Source organism: Trichoplusia ni, chromosome 5 (genome assembly GCF_003590095.1).
Source record: "Trichoplusia ni isolate ovarian cell line Hi5 chromosome 5, tn1, whole genome shotgun sequence".
NCBI lineage: Eukaryota > Metazoa > Arthropoda > Insecta > Lepidoptera > Noctuidae > Trichoplusia > Trichoplusia ni.
The window spans coordinates 14,283,212-14,297,948 of record NC_039482.1 but is presented as its reverse complement, the minus strand read 5'-3'; the positions used below and the strand labels follow the sequence as shown (position 1 = coordinate 14,297,948).

Sequence of the window (14,737 nt, the reverse complement as noted above, 5' to 3'; positions counted from 1 at the left end):
TTATGAGTTTATCTTTTACCTTAACTTATCCTGTAGCTGTCATATTCTCGTTCCTCGTTGTATTTTCAGGATAAGAGGAAATTGTGTAGGTATAAGTTTTTATGGCCGCCGGTTCAGATATTTAAGTAAAGGGACATTGATCATGAGGTCCCAGTTGATTCGCAAGATGATATGACTAAATTTAGAGACTCAATGATCTCACAGATAAACTGTTCAGTTTATAAGATTTTTTAATACTTAGAGAAATAAAAGTATTCATTAATTTTTTTCTTCACAAAGTCTTCAAGAATCTGTCACGGCTGCTCAAACTTCTTTTCTTTTCATTCATTAAAAAAAACGAATCCCGCATTAGGGAAATTAATCCTTGTGTCGCGAGAGGTTTCACAAAAATTCAAGTCACATGCACAAAGTCAAATAGACTTAGGACAAGCACCACCGCATCCTAAATTAATATTATTCCCGTTCTAGCGTGACACACGGTGTAAAGCTGCCTCATTCTACGACTGAATAATTTAATGCAATAATATCAGAAAGTAAGAAAAAGAGTGATTTTACGTTCGTCAAATAATCTCGTAAGAGAACGAACCAATGTTTCGTTTACATAGCGTGGTACAATGATGCTCCTGTATTGACGTCCACAATACATTTAATGCGATCACCCAGAAACTCTGATAAACTAAGTGAATGTTGTTTTTGCTCAGTCAGGTGTGTGCCAATGTGGAAGGATTCCGTACGTATTGAGGTATTTTTTGCCATGTTTAAATAACAGGTATTAGTTATTGCAGATTTCTTTTAATTGAAATTGTCGCCTGCATTGATTAGTCAAGTGCAGTAGGTCACCACGATCACCGCGTTGAACAACTATTAGTGTGACCCGCAAATGCTAGTTCCGAGACGAGGTGTCCTATTAGAAGCTCAAAAAATATTCATTTTTATTTTAAAATACAAGATTAAGTGTAGGCTATGTTAATAAAATAAAAAAAATCAAATATACCGATGATATAAATCAGTCCTTGTACAGACATCAAGATTTAGATTCTCTATTATACGATTGTTTACTTTTATAAGTACCTAAACAAGTGGGCTATAGACAAGTGAGGCATTCAAATAAAACAAGGTAAATAAAAGAATAATATATGTATAATTCATCTGACAATGAAACATCACGTAACAGCTACTTAGAATAAGTTACATTTTATCATTTCACTGTCCAATAATCTTGTAAACATGCATTTTATATAATTTACAAAGAGGAGCACTGGCTACATACATTCTGGACACGATACAGCCGCAGAGTAACATTTACTTTGCCCGAGTATATTTGCATAAGAAATCCTGCAATACTTTGTGCTTTACAGAAACAATTGTTTACAAAATGTAAAAAGTTATGTCAAAATGTATCTTTCAATATGCAAACTATGCAACAATTGAAGGTATTTCAATATTTTTTACTATTTATTGCATCGTGTCCAAAATCACCAAAAAATGCAAATTTTACAGTTATATTAAAGTTCCATATATTACCATCCATTAAAAATAAATCGGATAATACAAAAAAATAAACATTTAAAACTAAATCTTAAAAATAATATCGTAATCCTACATCCGTATGATACAGGGTACATTATAAATAACACAATTAAACTATAATAAATGCTTCTTCTTTAATTAAAACTAAACTATTTTAATTAATTTTAAATGAATCTGTTTCGATATTGTTTACAATACCAACTTAATTGCATGACACTTTGTTGTTATAATTCGACTCACTATAAAGAAATAGGAGTGTTGCTTTTCACCTTCAAAATGTACGAAAAAGAATTGCAAGGCAGTTAATTATATGTTGATGATAAAGTTGGTTTGAGCTTAAATAATAAATATTCTTATACAAGTGGAAAAGAGATAGCACTCTACGTGTATAGTGTCATCTTTCTTGCACTTACAAAGTGGCCAATTCTTCAGAACAGCACAAGTCTTGGAAAAATAGAAAAGCAACAACTTCTACGTACTTCCATAAGTTCGTCTTAAATAAATCTCCATACTAAAATTAATCGCCAGTTAGGAACATAATGTTCTTATAAACTATTTACATTCTGTCTTTTAAAATGCAGTCATACACTGTAAATGAGACATTTCAAAATGTTCTACTGATAAAAGTATTTAAAATAAACCTTAAGTTATGGAAATAAGGTTTACTTTTCTTATATTAAAGACTGAAATGTCTTTATAGATTGTTTTATTGTTTCCAAAAAGTTGTATGATACAAACTCTAAATATACAAATAATATTACTGTTTCTATTATAATATATATTTATTTATATAATTATGTTTTATGGCAGTTTATTGAGCGTTGCTTAAACAGTTGATGGAGATATACAATTTTATGATTTACTATTGGAGACATATAATTTAGTCTGCAGTCTATTTTTAAAAAAGGCAAAGATTAGAAGTACCTAAAACGAACATGGTGTTCCCTTCAGAGGTATCTTGCTAAATAGAATTAAAAAGAAAATAGACTACAGACAACCCTAAAACACTTTTTGTGATTAATCTGAGGTATAACAGTTATAATGTTGCACAATCGGTCTATCGCTCAAAATAATAACCTATCAAACTTAGCTACTAATAGATTCCCTTACAAAAGGAAAGTGATTTAACATCACATAGGTCTTAGTCTTTAAAACACGAGACCACGCTATGTTTTTCAAACGAATTTAGTCCCTAACGACGCCTGTCAATGAACAAACCCCTATAAGTTTCGTTTAATCATGTTTTCAATCTTATATCATAGATAAGGTCAATCCTCACAGCGGATGTAAATGCAAGTGACGCTGGCGCGGCGCCGCGAATCTTTGCCAGCTCGTTCAAATGACTATGAACTTTTGACATATGTAGATATGGTTTAAAATTACTTTGAATTGACCCATAGAGGTTCTTACATGGCTCTGGCGCTACTCTTAGGAGGGTAATGGCGTCGAGTATATGAGATATTCCCTTGAATTGTTATACTTAAGGAGGCCTAATAATGACAAGGACCTCAGTCCTTAGCCCAGATCCAATCGTAGTGTCACGTTAAAAAGTTTCTATACTTAAATAATATTGAGTGTTGGAATACAGATGATATAATGACATGAAAATGTGGTCGCGGAACATAATATTAGGGTTGTCCAAATACAGAGTTCAATAAATAAATGAGATATAAAGTAGGAGAATTCATACTTTTGCTATAAAAGAGATACAAATATTTTACAATACTCTGCAGGTATATTATATAGAATTAAGATTTATTTATATGGTTGGACAACCCTGTGAAGAAAAAAAGGTAAACTCAATGCGCTTTTCACATAGATTCTACAAAGATAAGAAGGAATGTATAAAAGATGATTATGGTTCGTTTTACTGAATCTAATTATGACATTATGTTTAAAGACAATTACAAACTGCTAAACTCGTAGCGATCTAATCTACCTTATTCAAAAGCCCTTTTCAAACGATTTATAATGCTTTTTTTATGAATAAGAAGAAATATAAATATTCTCATGATTGATCGCGTATAGTAAAGCAACATCACAACAACAATTACAAAATGATATCACATTAAAACTTAACAATTGTTCTAAAATGTCAACTGTCAACGCGCAAAATAGCGAAAAACCTTAAAAAATCCACTCCAATATAACAGAGTTTATATTTTAATTAGAAAAATTGAACACCGACCAGTCGGGTGAGACTCACAACACTCGTTACGTTCTGGAATGGCCGCCAAGAGGGCGACACTGTCGTCTTGTAAAACTACAACGAAAGTTACAATATAAGTTATATAAAAAGTGGCTGGAAATATCCAACGTATGTAAACCAAGATATACAACCTTCTTCACACAACATTCACTTTTACTTATTCGAGCTTATAACAGTTACATACAAACCTCTTTCCATACATACACGTCCATAGATTACATACAATGCTACATTAAGGCCATACATTTCCAGTCCTTCTGTTTTTGTCTTAAAAGTGCCTTTACACAAGGGACCAGGGATTACACTTAAAAAAAGTAAATTCCAGAGAAAAAAGTTGACATACTTAAATTCTAAAATAAATTTGTGCTATGATATGATTGAGATTGTATATTTTGAGACTGATATGACACTAGCAGATCGGTATACCATACATAAATACCACTTATTTCTGTTAAAGATGTTTCCCAATCTTGTCAACAGAGTGCGCTGTCAAAGCTAAGCAATCATTAACTTTGAACAGTCTTCGCACAAGACGTAATGCAACGTTTACAAAACATAAAAATATTATAAAGTTAACTTATTAAAAAAACTACTTAAATGATATGCATAAAACTGTTTAGTAAAATGTCTTTTTTTTGGCAAACAAGTTGCACGAATTTCCGCGAGAAAACTTGATATATGGTACCTTGAGATACTTAATTCATTTGTAATTATGGTTTTGTGGGGTTCTATGAAAACAAGAAGAATATCATGATCTGAAACTTTGATATTTGTACATATTTTTTATATATTTTGCTTGTTTGTGTCGCTCAAAAGTTACACAACCAAGTTTAAAATTAAAATACACATACTTGAGATATGCTATAAAAGGTGATACGCATAAACAATGGCAGTGATTGCTACACCCAGGTATGACTACAGAAAACTAAACTTAAAATATACAAGATTTTTGTCCAAATTCGATCGATAAAAACTTCTACATCTTTCCATAATGTAAAGGTGTATCGAAGAACGTTGCGAATTCTAACTAATTATTCGTTGTTCACAAGTATTAAAAAAACAATGAAATAGCTTAACAGATAAATAATTCAAAATGTATTCGATACAGTTTGTAAAGAGATTTTAGTATTTGAGAAGTCTATAAAAAATACATAAATACATGATAGAACTCTAAATTAAACTGGAATTTATTACAATTACGACCTATGTATACTTAAACAACCTCCAATAAAGACATATTTAACTGTTATCATGTCATGCACTTCTTAATAGAGTATTTCTGTTATGAAAACAGCGACGTTAGGCAAGTAATTGACTATAGTCGACTACAGCTGAAAAATACTAAAACTAACATTATATTCATAGCAATAGCTTCTGATCACATCGTTTTAATAGTAGACAGTCCACAGAGTCTGTGGGTTAAAGGCTTTATTTAGTCTCTCGTCTCTACGATATACTGTACCATAAAATAATAAGTTTAGAGGCTTTTTAATTCTAAAATAGTTTTGATGCAAGGTCAGTGTTGATGAATAAAGACTCAGGCCGCATTGTGATTGGACGATTGTCGCCTTTCATCGAAGCGTCGACCAATCAGCTTCGTGCTCAATCGTGTGTGATCGGCAATCTACGGAATATAGCCGATGTAACTTATATTTTGTGGTACTGTATCAACTACATTTACTTGGAAGTGAGACAATGCACCTTAACTAGGCAGATCACTGTATATCTTTTGACGCTTTATCTAAATCTAAGTTTATCTATAAATTGGCTTTAATATATTGAGTAGTTCGACGGCTCCTGAGAGTTTCTTAGCTTCATAACTGGACAGACTGCGTTTCTGTAGGCTACATGTAATTTGGGAACTATACTAGATATAGTTGTCAGTAGCGACTTACTGAGTGGTGTGGGATTGGGAGTGGGGGCGGGGGTGGGGGCGAGTGTCAGACGGGCAGCGTGGCCACGCCGGCGCCGGCTGGCCGCTGACGTCACGCGCGCGAGCCCGCCTTCTCACCCATGCGCTTTGCTAGCTCCGATATCAACTCCCTGCAATTAACAACACTATTATTTAAAAAAGTAAAACGGACTTTGTCACGTAACTATTTTTAACTATACTTTGCTAACCTATCCACCATTCGACATATGTGTGTGAACAATGCGTGGTGGTTTTTAATTCTATTAAAGGTTTTTTTGCATAACTTAGTAATTACTCAGAAAGGCTTGTAGTGCAGTCGATCATTTATAAGTGAATAGCATTATTATTTTATGACGCGGTATGAGTGGGAACGACTTTACAGTTCTCTATACGGGAGAAGATTTGAGCACAGGAAGTTTTGATTTAAACGAGTCTTGCAGTAAGGAATTTAATCCTTGTGTCGCGGGGGGTTTCCCAAACCTACGAATCACATGCACAAAGACGACTAGAATCAGAACAAACATTCGTGAATCACACAAATGCTTATCCTACGCGGGGATCGAACCCTCAACACGACGGGTCGGCTATGCGTGCAGTGCTTCATGGCTAGTATAATATCGTATAAGTATGAGCGTACCTGTATATGAGCGGGTCGATGTTCCTGGCGAGCATGTAGAGCAGCCACCAGTCGCCGATGTCGGTGCGGCGCGACACCAGCACGGCGGTCTCCATGGCCAGCGTGCGCGAGCGCGCGTGCAGCAGCCGCGGACGGACCGACGGCACGAAGATTATCACCAGCCTGCAATACCATTGCACTTATTAAAATCGTGTTCATTGACAAATGATAATCATTTATTATATCATTTTATTATATACTTACTCGTGTAAGAAAGAAGAAAAAGAAACCTATTGAAGGGTAATAGGGGATTAAGACCGGATTTTAAAAAGAGTATGTGACTGTAGTGATGAATTTCAAGGGTTTTTTTATTTTATTAAAAATATCTTTAAATACAACAGCTACAGTTGGAGTCGAGATGCCTAACGCCCAAGAGGACAGAAATGTGCCTGTCTGTCTGTGTGTGTCTTTAAAAGCTCGTGAAAGTGGTTTTAAAATATAATTTTGTTGCCTGTTGCCCCGACACTTTTAACTGCCAAAAAGTTCGATTAAAGATTTGCAAAAACAAAGCTTAGCGTTACTAGAACTGTTCAGTATATTCCAGAAAAATCAAGAAAATCATACTAAGACTAATTAGGTAGATATTCTAAACAAACACTCATTAAATGCATGTTATACTAAGTAACGATTGACAGCGCACTTAAGCACGTCCAATTTATCATAATTATCCGAAGAGGGCCGCTATCAGCCCGTTAGCGTACACCAGGTACAACTGACGCCTGTCGCTTTGTTTACACTGATAGTAAGGTACATTTAAACAAATATTGTGCATCCGACAAACAGACAAATTTGTATGTATATACTAGATTTTGACCGTGGCTTAGATCGCTAGAATGTCTGTTATATGTTTAAATACATACCCAGGCTACCCAGGCTGTCTGATCTTTTCAGTCGTTTGCGCATCAAGATGTAACAGACATACAACAAGCTAGAAGTCTATGTCTACGCTAAGCCTTTAAGATATTGGTGTGAGGCTTTTGTGTATATATTTATTTATTATAAAAAATATATATTAAAAAATAATGATTTTAACTTGTTTGATAAATAAATGTAAGATAAAAAATATATTAAAAATTCAATCGTAATTTAATTTTTTCTTGTCATTTAACTTGACCTAGTGCTACTGTCTTTACTTAAATAGTTGACTATTATTGTCTATACATGTGTAATTAATATATTTGGAATAACGAGTCTCGAATTATATGGACGTATAATTCTAGTTACGCTTCAAACTTTATAACTGGACATAAAATAATCGCCATTAGCTATACAACAGTACAAATAATACAATTTACACATCGCTGAGCTTGGCTTTCTCCAGTAAAGGTCACTCACTATTCGCGTCCACTAGCTACTCACTTTAGTAAATAAAATAAACCACAAGCCTATTGAATTATGTTTAGTAATTGATAAGCTCGTTATGAGGATTCCCAAAAGAGTTATCGGAGTGATAACTCTTTTTATTGTAACAAGAAATATGGTATAAAATGAAAAAATCGTTTATAGCGAGAATTTTTTTCAAAATAATAATAAAATATAAATAAACTTCGAAATCAATTATGTAATTGTCATCTCAACGAAACAATGTTTTCTATTGACATTTGTTGGACAGTTGTATAAAACGAAAGTATGAAATTAATTTAAAAACATGTGTTGCTTTATTTCTTTAAATAGACGACAATTTATTCGAAATTTTAAACTGGAAATGATTATCGTCATTAAGTCTTGTCTGGAAGTGTTTTCGGCTAAAACAAGGGTTTGAACCCTAAGTTAAGTAGCATTAAAATCAGTTCTGCCTATTATATAAAGGTAAATGGCATGAAATAGACAAGTCCATACACTATTGTGATGACGAACATTTTCCACGTGTTTTATTAGACTTTTAAATATATAAACGTCTACAATTAAATAAGTACTGCATAGAGCTTGCGGATATAAACCAATTTCTAGAATACCATGAACTTAAAAATAACAGTAATTTTTTTGGAGAAAATTCATTTGCATAACCAAAAGCATATTGGCAAAAAAGTCCGTTTCAGATTAGACCAGTCCAATGTTTCTCCTCTTAAAGTGACATTATTGCCGTTGAGAAAGCAATACCGGTATACGCTGGGTAGAACGCCATTTGGCTTTAACAATTACAATAAAACTTTAAGAGGTGATGGCGGCCATCAGTTTCAGGCTCATAAGTATATAATTAAATCCTCACCTGTATATAACGAGCAGAGCCAGTATGACGGCGAGTATGATGTACCAGAACCACAGGAATATGTAGGTCTTCTCGTTGACTATGTTGAGCGGCAGGATGCAGAGGCTGTCGTGAGTCTGGATGCTGCCCGACGCACCGAACTTGTGGAATGTACACTTTGTGATGCGAGGGAAGATGTAGATCATTGGGTCGTATCTGGAAACGGAAATTTTGATTTTGAAATTCAGAAATGTATGTGAAAGTAAGCTACAATGTAATTTAATGCAATAAAAAAATGAGCTGTTGATAAACTATCTACATGCGGACAAATGTTTAATTCTTATTACTTCGTTCTGTCCTGGGTTGTCTAATAAATAGACAATTATATTTAGCATAATTTACTATACTTCACATTTTATAAAATCAGCCTAGATTACAGTCCCTTAAAGAATAATATTTCACCATTCAATTGATTGAAAAAAAAAATAGTAGTTGATTCTCCCTCACCTCTCCTCTTGAGGCACCTCGCTGTACCCAAGGACCCTGGTGCCGTACGAGAAGAACTCCCCGTTGAAGAAGCTGTCCATCATCCACAGCTGCAGCACGATGTTGATGAGGCACAGCAGCTCGCAGCCCCAGTAGCGGAGCGCGTACAGCTTGTGGGTCTGTCGAGTGCAAAATACATAGTTTTAGTAATTATTTTCATCACGTTATCGAGTTATCGACAGATCCATTCATTCGAAGTGCAATAAAATCGTGGAAAAGTTTTCGGCGAAGATACGTTACAATTTTCGTTTTCCGAACCCCTTTGCTTCTGCTAAAGGCGCAGCGTAATGTGCAAAATGAGCCTTGTAAGAAACTACAACCAGAAAAACCCAAATGGTCTCATATAATTCCTTGTAAAATTAACAATATCAAATGAGAACATTTCTCCATACATACTCTAAATTACAAATTAAAGGTTCACATAATCCCTGCACGTAACATTATTATTACTATATTACGAGGCTATGAACATCGGACACTGGCGTCACGGGTCCGTATTAAAATTCCTGAGGAGTGAACAACCGCTTAATGAACGTCGCACTGTCTCCGGCCGACAATTGTCCTATTTACGAGAATCAACGTAACTTTATTTTATTATTTAAATAAAAGTCGTTATTTTTTGTACGACTACTAAAAAAAGCGTAACTAGAAAGTGAAGGTTTTCTCACAAACCCGGAGAAGACATTAAAAACAAAAGCTTTGGTTGAATGAACTTCGCATTATTTCTGTATGTCTGTGGGAAATCTGACAGATAGTTGGTATTTGACAAATTAATGTCGTAATTTGGGAATTAAGACATTAATTTTAAGTCTTTTTTTTACTAAGGACTATTAGAAGTAATAGTCCCTAATTTCATTGAAATATCTCCTACTCCTATTTTACGTTGTATATAAACCGCATATTTCCATAAAACAATGTTTTTTGCATCAGATATTAAGAAAATTAATTATGTCAACATGTTTGTGTAAGTTGTTATACCGCAAACGATTATAATTAACAAATATATTGTGGTATTCACTCCAACTGTTAAGGAAGTTCAAGAGACCGCAACAAGTTCTACGTCATTTACAATTTATGTAATAGGTAACACTAGACTAATTAGTGCGCTTAGCTTAAGCTCTGAAAATAGAACTTGGTGGTCCTTCAATAAAAGGCTTCTACGTACGGCTACACGCGCAGAGTAGTACGTATGTCATGTGGCTTCTAGATCCACAGCAGTCTTTTTTGAGAGTCGTGGTTAAGATACTGATGGAAATAAAACATCTGGAAAGTCTGGATAAATATTTTTGGGACTTAACACCTCCTATAATTATAATATATTAACATAAAAGTCTTTCATTTGTAACATATGGACGATACATTACGCAGAATTAAGCTCCGTCTTGCTCTCGCTTGCTGCAGCTGCTGTTTTCCTTAATTGTTAATAAGACATTAAAAGTTCATGGCTGGGAAAACCAGCATGATCTTAGGACATTTATTTTGTCCTGTTATGCTTAATTGTTATGGTTGGTCCAACTCTTCAAGGAAATAACATTATTATGGTAAACCCGTATATGACACAAGAGAGCTCTAATTATGTAAAATGCATAATTCTATTATTACAAATATATCCTGTTTTTCTAAGTGGCTTTATTCGAATACCTAAGGACAACGAGCCAGTGTGGATGAAAATAAATTAAGGTTATTGTTAAAAGAATTGTTCCTATATGCGAATAAAATATTTATGAAACATAAACACCCATATTTCACATTTGCCTATATTATGAAAAATATATAAAATTTTGTAGCGAACACGCTGCCGCACTGTAGCGCTACTAAATTACGTTACAAAATATTTTCTACCAACATTAAATATTGCAACGTGGCAATTTTTGAGAAATATGAATATTCGTAGCCGTCATCATACTTTAAGGTAACAATGAAAAATATGAATCCAGGGGTATTACATATCGCCAGGAACGTATTTGAGGTATAATAACAATAATTAATATAACAGAGAAAGGCTTGGTACAAATATAGTCCAAGTTCAGCGATCGATACGGGGAAACAAACAATTGAGTTTTCAAAATTTAAAAATGTTTAGTCAAATTTCAATTCAATTGGTGAGCATACATATTTGCCAACCCTTCACCTGCGCGCTCTTGGTGCGGAAGAGGAAGCCAATAATGTAACCAATTCCCCAGCACCTGTCTTATATTTACTTAACAATACGATATAGTCGGCCACCACCGCGATTACCGAGAACCAATGGAACAAATTCAAAGAGGTATTCATAAGAGGAGAGCGCGGGTGGCACTGTTTGTCTTATCATGAGCATCAAGAGCATCAAGCGATCATATGTTCACAAACGGGCCTTGTCACCGGAGCAGTAACGATTATCTCCTGAATGGATCGCTTGAGACGAACACTGGACAGTTATTGGAGATATAGTCCAGATAACGGTGGAACGACACAAACACGTATCGAATACTTCAAATAGGTCTTTGTTTTGGAACTTCGGACCTCGTTCTTCGGTCGCTGGGGATGAAAGGGAAACGGAATGTGGTATGAGGACGTTATGTAAGGATTCCGGGCTTTGTTATCTGTTAATATAATGATTAATATGAATGCTTTTGTATAAGATATGCTTGAGTTAGACGTTCTAATACATGATAATTAAATGGAATCATTAAATAGATGTTCAAAGTAGGTTAAGTATTCTTACTAAATTTTTATCCTCCATATTTCACAAAAAATGTTTTTGGCAGATCGAACTCTCACTGATAAACACTTTTATATAACTTAACTTATTCTGTATATTTGTATCTAAGACGTTACTTGAAAACGTCGTAAAGTTATCCATATTGATCGCTTGACAGACAAAACATGCGATATGCACATAAGCATCGGAAGTAATTAATATTCAGCCATCTATGTTGTGTCAAGGTTTCAACATAAACAGGTGATGAATGCACGGAAAATATGATTACTTATAAATTTAACGTCATCTTTATAATTAGGCGCCATGGCTTTTGATTATCGTCACACTAAATAATATTGGAGTTAACTTTTTATTTAAAATTGTAAGTTTAAAAGGCCGTGCTATCTTTATCTAATATAACTTTTACTACCATATGCACGCATTGTGAAATACACTAGTAAAAAAGTAAGCCTTTAGACATGTGACATCGCAGACTCAATACAGAACCCCAGTCCAGTCTGACAAAACAGACTCATCTTCGACAAAAAAGAAACGATAACGCCAAATGTAATCAAAGAAGTCTTTAGACACCATATACTTAAAATAAACAAAAAGCTATGAATAGACAAATTATCCACACGCAGATAACAACGGATTCCGCCGAACCCTAGCAAGTTTGAAGTACAAAACGAGTTCCTACTACGCTATTGACCAATCTATTGTTGCATTGATTGCGTCACGCTTGCATCATAGTATCGTCAGCCATGATGGCGTCCGTTGACCATCAGCTGACGACCTATCATTACCGTAATGGGAGACAGTTCGATACTAGCACGACACGGGCACTATTATGTAATATATTTTGCTAGACATAGAATGGGATTTTCGCTAAGCGCTATAACTAAAAAATAACATACCACCTGCGTATTAGGCTATTCTTTTTTATCACCTTAAAGTTGTTGTTAATAACAATTTGTAAGCGCCTGAGCAAAGTCCTCTTACAGTAATTTGTTTTTGGAGCACAAAAAATCGGTTACTGTTCATTATTTTTACTTCACATTGTCTGCTTGTTTATTTGTTTTAGAACGTTATGTTAAACAAAATGTACATTACATTGTATGTAATGATGTATAAGATTTACGAATGTAGGTACAGCCAAATAGTTGAAAATATTAAGTTGGGGTCCTTGAAAACATTGTCACAAATCCTACGTGACTAGACTAAGTAAGAGATTTAAATAAAATAGGAACATCCTTGTCATACATACATAGTCTTATGACACCACAATGCGTGCGAATTTCCCCGCGCAATGTTCAATGAACGTGGGTCGAGGGGTGGCGCGGTACGAGGGGCTGGTTCGACAGATGTACGTTACTGCACCTGGCCCGTTTTTGTGAATACTAGTCGAACAAGCCACATTTTTTCTAGTTTTGATCACATCCATGTATTTATAATGTTTTAAGCTGTAATTATTACATTTATAAACTTTATGAGTCTGCTATTATTTGTTATATTACAATGTATAAGTTGCGTGTCAATTACTCTGTTTAATTAAACTTTATTGAAATTAACTTGTAGTACATGTTTCTGCTACATCCGAGTTAATTTATTTTTTAATTTATCTTTAAGAATACATAGGACAAAAAGTCAAATAAACATATTGGAAGAATGTTTTTTTTAAGATGTTATTCCCTTAGCAGTGTGGGTATTATTTCACCCCCTGTGTTAAAGAATGAGGGGTCTAGACGCCATGGTTGTCAAGGACACAGTAGCAGTCAGTGACAAGATGCACGTGTTACTAAGATATTCAATGGAGTAGATAAAACTGAGGTTCCAAACCTAGAAATCTGGTTTAAGCTTTCAGAGTACTTACCCAAAAATTATTTAGAATGCATGTGAATTTAATTTTGTTACGAGAACAGTTATAATCCACTGTGTGCGTAAACGAAAAATTACAGTGCCATGCCGGTGTATTAGTACTTATAATAATTGCAGCTTACAATATTCACCATAGAAACGACTATAAAGTATTCATATTCCACGGTACTAGTCTGGTATGGGAGGCCCTTGACTACAACTTGATATTATCATAACATTGAAGTTTCCAACTGACCTTTACTCCCCCACGTGCTCGCTACACAGACACCTAATAAATTCAAACTCTCATACTTCTGGCGTAATTCAAACTCCGGATATCAATCGTCAATCTCGTCCAGCCTTTGTTTCTGTCTGTAATAAATGACGATCGTAGTTCGTATCCCAGGTAATTAAACCCGCAATCGAGCAAGCAAGTTCGTGTTACTAATTAGGCAGTACAACACTATGGTCTCACATCACTACCCGCCATTGTTGCTGGCCCACATGAGACCGACAATCAGGCATTACGGCGGAGTATCATTACACTATCATAAGTTCCATGAATGGTTTTGCAATATGACAGGTATGTTAGCGACACCAATCCAGCGGAATTATATGCTTTTAACAAAATGTGTAATTTGATACAATTTAGTAATGTAGCACGTGGAATATCGCGCTTATATATCAGAAAAAAAGTACGGATCATAAGTTCACATATCTGTCACTGATTGAATAGTAGATATGTCATCCAGGTTGATTTCAGGATTGGAATTAATTAAAGCTACTAGAGCAAAACTAATTTTATTTTAAACACAAACCTTGTGTGTGCTTGCCCTCAAAGCTCTTTTACTACACATCATAACATGTGCAGTCTTATCTTTACAAAATCCTTATCCAATATTATAAAATAGGTAGGTATATTCATGTACAAATAGGTGAGCATAAAATATGATATCCAAGCGAGGATCACTCGGGGGTCACAGAATAAACACGGTCTTGTTAACGGACATCGAATGTTTGCGATATCGATAACCTGGCAGTACAGAATATTTAACATTTTTATAATGATTGAGACGCATTACTTAGGTTCATGTTAAAGACTATTAAGCTGTGTCAGGTACGACTAAAAGAAAATTGAA

At 34.5% G+C, this 14,737-nt stretch overlaps 1 protein-coding gene across 1 annotated transcript in view; it reads right to left on the bottom strand.

Annotated features, from left to right (window-relative positions):
• Positions 1-1,122: 1,122 nt before the first annotated feature.
• The window catches only part of LOC113494631 (innexin inx1), a 44,251-nt gene continuing 30,636 nt past the window's right edge, over positions 1,123-14,737 (bottom strand). The window contains exons 5-8 of the mRNA XM_026873064.1: positions 9,023-9,180; positions 8,537-8,731; positions 6,289-6,450; positions 1,123-5,782 (exon numbers count right to left, since the gene is read on the bottom strand). Coding sequence (XP_026728865.1) covers positions 5,725-5,782; positions 6,289-6,450; positions 8,537-8,731; positions 9,023-9,180 — 573 coding nt within the window. The 3' untranslated portion in view covers positions 1,123-5,724. The remainder of the gene's footprint in view (positions 5,783-6,288; positions 6,451-8,536; positions 8,732-9,022; positions 9,181-14,737) is intronic.